General features: G+C 37.1%; 1 protein-coding gene across 1 annotated transcript in view; it reads right to left on the bottom strand.

The window, feature by feature from the left end:
• LOC102874917 overlaps nucleotides 1–9,307 on the bottom strand; it is a 70,731-nt gene that overhangs the window by 24,945 nt on the left and 36,479 nt on the right. The window contains exons 7-9 of the mRNA XM_006882206.1: nucleotides 3,761–4,042; nucleotides 2,691–2,789; nucleotides 1,622–2,368 (exon numbers count right to left, since the gene is read on the bottom strand). Of these exons, the coding sequence (XP_006882268.1) occupies nucleotides 1,622–2,368; nucleotides 2,691–2,789; nucleotides 3,761–4,042 (1,128 nt within the window). The remainder of the gene's footprint in view (nucleotides 1–1,621; nucleotides 2,369–2,690; nucleotides 2,790–3,760; nucleotides 4,043–9,307) is intronic.

Here is a 9,307-nt window from a genome sequence, read left to right as displayed (position 1 = left end):
GGGGGGGGGGGCAGAGGGCTGGGCAGGTAGAGAAGTGCAGCAATGAATGAATGGAAATCCAAATTCTTGTAAATGTTCATTAAAATTATTTTTTTTAAAAAAAGGACAATTGGTGAATTCTGGTGGCCTAGTGGCAAAAAGCTGCACTGCAATCCCAAAGGTGCATGGTTCAAATCCACCAGATGCTCTGCTGAAGAAGGAAGAACAATCGCCTCCTGTACCAGTCAGATCTGATTTGACAGTACACACACATAAAAAAAAAAAGGACAACTATGGTATATTGTTTTTGTTGTATGCTGTTGACACTCCATTGGGTTTCCAGAGGTTGTAAATCACATGGGAAGAGATTGTCCATCTTTCTCCCATGCAGCAGCTTGTGGATTCAAACCACATGCTTTTGGATTGTCAGCACAATTACTTACCACTATACCACCAGAGCTCCTTAATTATGTTATGTTGTTGTTGATTGCCATCCTGTCAAGCACAACTCATAGTGACCCTGTGAATAAAAGGCCTGAAGCCTTTGAATAACTATTGTCATTTATCAGCTTCATAGAGTTTCCAGGGACATGTTGTTTAGGACGTGTATAAGACTAATAATATAAAAAGTTAAAGAAAGTTTTACATAAAGATAGAATCAATCTTGGATGATTAACAGGAATGTAAAGGGAAGGAAACAGATGCAAAATTAATAAATAGGCAAGTTGATTGAAGGCAACACATAATAACTCTGTTAAGTCTACATTAATAAAAAGCAGTAGAGTGTCATTTGTAGAGTTTTCTTCCTCTCAGAAGATTTTAAGGCTCTAAGTTTTCATTTTACATTATATCTTTTTCCACATCTGATTTCTCCCTAAACCATTATGACTCTAAAATATTCTTTATAGTATTTAGCATTTCCTGCTTTTATTTCACCATTACTAACTTTAAAATGTTGGCTTTATTTTACTCTGAAAATAACATTGATATTTTTACATACATACCACATAACTAATCTTTCTTGGACTAGAATGACTAAAAATTTTTCATATGTTATATCCTCGAGTAATTTTCTCAAAAACTCCACTCTGTTTCTAAAGGAAATGGGAAGGATCTTTTGTAAAAAAACAATGTATTCAAACTTTATAAATAAATCAAAATAAAATTAAAAAAATAAAAAAATCTTTACAGCAGTTGTACTACAACATTTCATTATTTTCAACATTGAATCAGAGATATAAAGAGAATTCTGGTGGCCTACATGATAGGGAGTTACGCTCCTATCCCAACAGTGGTGCCACGCTGGTGGTTTAAATCTAGCATTAACTCTGAAGAGTAAAGATAGGCAATGTCGTCCCATGCAATTTTTAGCATGTGGAAACCCACTTGTAGGATCACCTATGTCATTGAGTCAGCTCTGACAATGGCAGCGAGTTTGTTTCCAAAGAAACTAATCGAAGGCTTAAATATTCAAGTGTATTTTCTCCTCTGGCTAAATTGCATCTCATTTCGTATTTTCTAAAAGCTTTGGTTATCAGATTGTGATCAACAGACAGGATATCAGAGATCCTGGATTAGGGTAAATCTACGGAAAAAAAAAATCAGTTTCCAGATAAAATTTGCAGCCTGGGTAAACTCTTGCCTTGCTTCTCTGATGATCTTGTCAGCCACCTTCGAGCAAGTGGTGAAAATTGTAAAGAGCTGGGTCTTGGAATACCACTCTGGTTTCCAAAATCCAAGATTGCTGTTTTCCTTGTAGAAGAGACAGAGAATGGCCTCAGTGCAGGGAAAATGTCAGGAGAATCGACATCAGGAGACCAAAGAAGGAAAAATGAGTGTAACTTTCCAGAGAATGAACACTTGGGAAAGGTATAGATATGTCTCTTGCTGTTTATGTTATAAAATGAGAGCTGTCCAGAGTCATAGTCAAGGGAAATTCTGACACGTTTGGGGGCCAAAGCCAGATACAGATGGATTGGAGGAGAGGTGATGGCCCAGTACTGATTTCCATAACAACCCATTGCCCAGAACCCATTCTCAGGTAACATAGAAATGGAACATTTCCTCGTGACATCACTCCTAGCAACACCCAAGCACCAATCAGTACTGTTCTCAACATTCACATCCCAGTACCACCTCCCTGATGTGAACCCTTCTTGGCCTAAAACACATGGCAGGAAGTTAAACCTCTGTGGGAGGTCTGGAAGCTCCTGCCAGGCATGTCCATGGGTCACACATTTGTTTCCTTCTGAAAGAATGAGTTCTGGATGAGCTGTATTTGGATCCAATATCACCTTCGCTAAAAAGAAAGAAGATCCATCCCAGGAATGATCGTTGTTTTGGTTGTTGGTGGTGGTGCTGCTGGTGGTGGTGTTTTGAGGAAAGGCCTCTGAGGGGGGAAAATAGATGATATTGAGGCAAACAAGTAAATAAAAAGTTCAAAAAAAAATATCTTGGGAATGAACACTAAGTGAACAAATCACTGGGTTTGAATCCTTTTACTTCTATTATTAAAATACAGTCTAAACTTATTTGACATTCATCCCTAAGGATATTAATGTAAGTTCTGACCTTCTACATATTTTGTGAGTTATTAGCTCTTGATTTAATGTCTCTAATGAGTAACTGCCAAAAAAGAGAGACAAGAGAAAATAACTAGAAATATTCCCATAGCAAATCACACTCCATATTTTTCTGTTTATCTAACTTACCTTTTTGATAGTTCTCTTTTCTTTTCAGTCTTACAGCCCCCAAAACAAGCAGTATTGCCAAAACAGGTAATATCGTCCATAAATAAGACATTCTGAACTCTGAAATAAAATATTTCATTAAATCATGACTGGGGAAAATAAAAATTGTCCTTTTTACCTTATCAGCACCTTGACTAAAAAGAGAGTAGGTAGCCTGTCAAAGAGGCCCTCTAGAAGTTGACTAAAGGCTATAAATGTATACCTAGTTTTATTGGGGTTTTCTCCTAGAAATACACACATGCACATTATTTTTCCTCTCCTTTCCAATTACACCATCATATGACTGGGATAATTGGCATAAAAAAAGGAAAAATTACCAAGACCACAACCATAAAGATACTGTTAAGGAAAATTCTTTTTTCATCCAGGAGAAAACACACTAGCTGTGGGATGGGGTGAGGACGTAATTGTGATAGTGCTTTAATATTAGAAGAAGAGGAGAATATGTTGGCATAAGGAAAATAGAATTGATCATTAAGATTTACTGTAAACTCATCATAAGATTCTTAAGACTCTATTTGGGAATATGAGGGAGATACTCAGAAGAGTAGGATCTCTAAACTTCCTTAAGACGTGTTGTGGATATTTCCTCTGAAGAAAATAATCTTTAAAAATCAATTATGACACATTCACACAATGGAATATTATGCATGACGCAGGAGCAATGATTTTATAAGTTATTACCTAACTTGGGAAGGACTGGAGAGCATTTTGCTGAGTAAACTAAGAATAAATGTTGTATAAAACCATTATTGTAGGATGAGTAGAAGGATCCAAGGGGGGTAGGAGAAGCTGGAAGCAAAGGAATGCGGATATTCAAGGATAGGGAGGATTAATCATGGGGTTTTACGATTTGATGGGTAAGGGGAAGAAGGAAATTGAAAGAATTTGTTCTTGAAAACAATGTATTTGAATTTAGTAAATAAACTAGAAAATTTTTTTTAAATTTTAAAAAAAAATCAATAAAACTAGTCCATCTAGTTTGGCCTTCATATTTATTCTCAATGAAGGAAGTGTACGGTATAACCAACCTGAAGGAGAAAAAGCTGCTGTTTTCTCTTGACCCAGAAGGAGGTTGGTGATTGAACAGGTCACATTCACGATGGTTTTATTTCTGACCAATACAGATGACTGTACATGGAATAGCCCATCACTGTCTTGAGACAGGACCTCATTTAATAAGGGTATCACCTTTCCTTCCATGTTTCTCCACTGCACATGAGGCTGAGGAAACCACCCATCTGAAGAACATATCAATTCCATTTCTCGATGTTCCAATTCCTTCCTGGTAATCAGCGGAGAAGAACCCATACCTAGAGAGTAGAGGTCAAGTAACAAAAACCAGAAGTTTCCTTGAGTGATTTGTGATTGATTCCAAAATGAAACGATTTCATTGAGAGAGAAGAAGGTGATTCAGAAGGTTTCTGAAAGATAGCAAAGTTTCTTGGGCACTATGTTCCCCTTAGAAATGAGAAAGGTTGGAAAATTTTCAAACTTTTTTTATTTCTATATTATTCCTAAATGCTTGCAGGAACCAACTAAAAAGATAAATTTTCACACACGAATGTTTTTTGTTTTATTTTCTAAGGAAAAAAAAAAACAACTCTGATTTGAGCCTAGACCACATATTGTTGTTGTTGTTGTTGTTGTTGTTGTTGTTGTTGTTGTTGTGTGCCGTCGAGTCACTTGCGACTCATAGCAACCCTATGCACAACAGCCCTAAACTCTGCTGTGTCTTCTGCCAGTCACACTGTCTCTGACACTCCTATCCTGATAACCCGAGTCACTAATCAATCCACTTCATAGAGGGCCTTCCCCTCCTGCGCTGTCCCTCCACCCTCCCAAGCATGATGTCCTTTTCCGAGGACTGGTCTCTCTTTACAACATGTCCAAAGTATGTTAAATGGAGCCTCAGAATCCTTGCCTCCAAGGATCAGCCCAGTTTAACCTTTTCCAGGATGAATCTGTTTGTTTTCCTAGCAGTCCATTGTACTCTCAATACTCTTCTCCAGCACCACAGCTCAAAGGCATCAATTCTCCTTCTGTCCTCCTTGGTCATTGTCCAACTCTGATGCATAAAAAGTGATTGTGAAGACCATGTCCTGTATCAGATACACCTTAGTCTCCAGAGAGACAGCATTGCTCTTCAGTACGTTGGAGAGGTCTCTAACAGCAGACTTTTCCTTGGCAATGTGCCTTTTGATTTCCTGGCTACTGCTGCCAAGAGTGTTGACTGTGGAGTCAAGCAAACTAAAGCTGTGAACAATCTCGATCTCTTCACCATCCATACTGATGCTTCCAATTGGCCCAGTGGTGAGAATCTTTGTCTTCTTGACATTGAGCCTCAATCCATAGACCACATATACAGAATAAAATAAAGTACTTAAACCAAAACCAAACAAATTGTTGCTGGGTTAATTCCAGCCATAGCTGACCCTCCATCCTATTTATGAGGCTATAAATCTTTATAGAAGAGAATGCTCATATTACTCTCACAGTGTATGTTGTGGACTTGAACCATCCACCTGGTGGTTAACAAGCCAACACATTACACGCTGTAAAACCAGGGAATCTTTGAATTAAAAAAGTAGGAAAATTTTCTCAAAGATAAATATCTTACAAATATGACTTTATTATGTCAAAATCCAATGGCGTAAGATAATCGGTATCTCTTTTAACTTCTCAACATATGTGCTGGCAAATATTTACTAAGTATATTCATTACTATTGACTCAAAGTTTGAAACTCAAGATGACTAAGATTTTGGCCTGCCCTCAGTGACATTTTCTAATCTTGGAAAGTCAATTTGCATTATGAAATATAGAGAATGGAAATTAGTGGTACATGAAAGAATTTTCTCTTTTCTAGCAAGACTGTCAATATTTACGGTTGGTTGGTGGGTTAGTTGGTTGGTCACATATAAACTCTAGTCCATCCCTCAATAATGACTTCTTAAATTGACTCTGTTCCCTCTGTGTCATTCTTTACAGCAGGAGATAAAGCTTATCTCACTCATTTCTAACGTTGAGTTTGGGCTGATCATGTGACTCTATTGCAGTTCCACTAGTGGCTCTTAAGGAAAAATGTGGACACTCTCCTCCCATGTCATTTACAGACTCTGAAAACTCACTGAAGGGTCAGTTATATGTTGATTATTTGGGTATAGATTTTTTTTTGGCAAAAAGAAAGGCAAAAGCAAAGATCTGAACCCTCTGCTCTCCTGTGCCGTTCTCACACTTCCTGGCACACAAGAGCCCCCTGCAGCAGTTACTGTGTCAATCCATTTTGTTGAGGGCCTTCCTCTTCTTTGCCAACCCCCAACCCTTCTGAGCATCATATCTTTCTCCAAGGAATAGCCCTCCTAGCAACATGCCCGAAGTATGTGAGATGAATCCTCATCGTTTTTGCCTCCAAAGAGCACTGCGGCTGCACAATCTCCGAGACACATGCATTATGTCTTGAAGAAGTATGAGATACTAAATATTTTGGCATGTAGGGAGATGTGACCCTGTTTATTGACTTTCTTAAGTCCATACAAGTTGGAACCATGGTCTTAATGAAAACATACAATGATGGAGCAACCAAATTCAATGACAAGGCACAGCGGCTCATTGCTGAATGGGGGAGTATACGTTACAAATCTCATCTTTAGAGATAACTGGGTCTTCTGTGGTGGAAAAGGCATTAAGACAATAAGCTCTTCTGAACAGTACATAAAGAACGTTAAGTAAGGATACAAACAAATATGAAGGGTGACAGAGTCATGGAAATGGAGGGCTGCAGCCCCCAAAACAGGACTAAAGGGGTCATGGAGACAATTACGAGACACACTCTTTCTGAACAAATGAGAAAACTGGCACAATGAGACAACATGTACATGTTTTAACAACATGCAGCCTTCTTGTCATGTGCATGAGCATTCTTTCTTTTGATAGCAGGACTATTTATTGCTAATGTAAACAGAGATTCTTGTAAATAGTCATCATCATGAGCACATTTCTCATATACAATATTTATATTGTTTGTTGTAATCACATCTTTTCATTCTAAGTGGTGTATTCAACGAATAACTGAGCAGATTATGAAAAATGTATTTTGTATACACTGGTTGCTGTGACTATATCATGGCATAACATGGATATTAGAAAGGAAGTGCATTTGCTTTTATATATAAAATCTTCTAAATTAAAATATTTGGCTAGTGCTATAGTTAATGATACTCTATAATCTTAATTTGTCCCCCTGAACTTCTTTTCTTAGTCTTTCTTTTTCCTAACCTACAATCCTTAGAAAACTACAAATGTTTCATATGGAAACTAAAACACACAGACTTTTTTAAAAAAAATGTATACAGTAAAACCTAAATATATAAATGTAGATAGTATATGACATTGAGAACTACAGCTGGCCAGGTTTCCTGTTAGTAGTGTGAATAACTATATTAGCTATTCAGAGTTAGGCTAGTAGCGGCAACTCCCCAGATCTGAAACCAGGCCAAGTCTCCCACCCTGACTTCCTAGGCCTCCAGGACAGGCAACTTCTTCTATTTATCACAATACTGACAGATATTTCTCTCTGTTTAATTGTCATGGCACTGACCAAGTGATTCGAAAAAATGGCATTCAAAAATAGCACAGCAATAGTGATTCGCAAACCAAGAAATCAATTCTGTATGCACTCATCTAACTTCACAAATTTTTTACTGAAGCTAGAATGGCATATTTTAGATTAGCCTTAATTATTGAGAGGGCTGATAAGAACACTTAAAAAATAATTTTATATTCCCAAAAAGAATTTGCACACAATTCTACACTAAAATATGAAAAAGAAAGATAGCTTCTTGTTAACTTCAGCTGTTCAAGAAGTAATTAAAATTGTTGGCTAGGGTGCATTATTATGTTGTGTATAAAATACCTTTAACTGGAATTAATTAATGATCAAACTGCCATCCACAAAATAAAGCAAAACAAATTTTAAATTGAAAAGGTAGATAGATGGCTTGCACACAAAAACTTAAAAGTAGTGTTTATTATATCTTTGTAATATTAAGTTGGAACCTATTTAGATCTTAAATATTAACAATTTTGGAGGTACTGTGTTTGCACTCAAACTGGATATAAGTAATAAGTAATTGCCCCTTACATATTTGAACAATTTTGTAAAATTTTCAGATTTATGGTGCTTTATATGAAAAATTACAATCAGCTTATTTAATATTTTGACATTTAAAACATTTCCCTCAATTCAATAGATTTTTAAACAAAAGATATTTTACAAGTCTGGGGATTATTAATGTTGAGTTGGTGGGGTACAGTTTGCTTTTGTCTCTACTATATTTTGGAGGAACATTCTTCAAAGTCTTATAGCACTCTTCTGTCAATTTGTTATGCTGAGGTAATCTGGGTTTCCTGTGATGCTGAACATTTTACCATTGGGGTCTCAAATGCCATAATGGTTGCCCATGGTGGACAGTGTTTGATGGAGCTCCCAGTTTTAAGACAGGTTGGGAAGCAGGAGTAGCATCCACTTTTGAAACCACATGCCTCTGGAAACTATGAATTTGGAGAAAAGATAGTTATAGAAAGGCCTCAGGTCTTTTATTCATGGAGTCACTAGGAGTCATGCATGAATTGACGATGATTAACAACAACAACATGAAATCTATGCCTAAATCAAGAAGTTGTTATCCAAACAGAGCAAGTGAATACACAATGGATTAAAATCAATGAAGATGCGCATTAAGACTGTATCCTTTCCTCATGTGTATTCAGTCTATATGCTCAAAAGATCATTCAAGAAGTTAGACTATATGAAGAAACATGTGACATCAAAATAGGAGAAGATTGAGGAAAAAAGGGAATGTTCCCAGATGGGTGTTTTGGGGTGCTGAGAGCCAATGGGAATGCTTGATTACGGAGGAAGTGGAATCATGGACCTCAAGGAGTTTGAACTATGCCTTGGTTCTTAAATTCAGTTGGGCCCTCCAGCCTGTGACCCTCAAGCCTGGTTTTAATTGTTTTTGGTCAAACTGTCTTCTAAGTGGTATAGCACTGGTCTGCCCATTTGCTATACAGAGGTTGCTATGATGTTGAACATTGTGACACTGATGTGTCAAATGTGATAATGGTTAACCATGGTGGACAGTGTGTGGTGGAGCTCCTCGATTAAAACAAACTTGAAAGCAGGAGTGGCATCCACTGTCAAAACAGCTTACCTTTGGAAACCCTATGAACTTGGAGAAACAAAGTTATACAAGTGTTCAGATCTTTCATTCATATGGTCACTATGAGTCATCTACGACTCAATGGTACTTTACAACAACATATCTTATTTAGATTGTGCCAATTTAATTGTGCAAGCAATATTTTCACTATAAGATCTTTTTAAAATCATAAAGGAAGCTGTTGATCATTTAATGCTGAGAATTTTCTTTATTAAAACTTGAAATTTTGGACTGAAAAAAATAGATGGCTATTGTTGTTATGTGCCGTCGAGTTGCTTACGACTCATAGTGACCCTGTGTACAACAACAGCCCTAAACTCTGCTCTGTCCTGTGCCAATCGCACTGTCTCTGACA

Source organism: Elephantulus edwardii, unplaced genomic scaffold, assembly GCF_000299155.1.
Source record: "Elephantulus edwardii isolate Elephantulus edwardi_28Jun2011 unplaced genomic scaffold, EleEdw1.0 scaffold00017, whole genome shotgun sequence".
NCBI classification, from domain to species: domain Eukaryota; kingdom Metazoa; phylum Chordata; class Mammalia; order Macroscelidea; family Macroscelididae; genus Elephantulus; species Elephantulus edwardii.
This window is presented reverse-complemented; position numbering and strand designations above follow the sequence as displayed.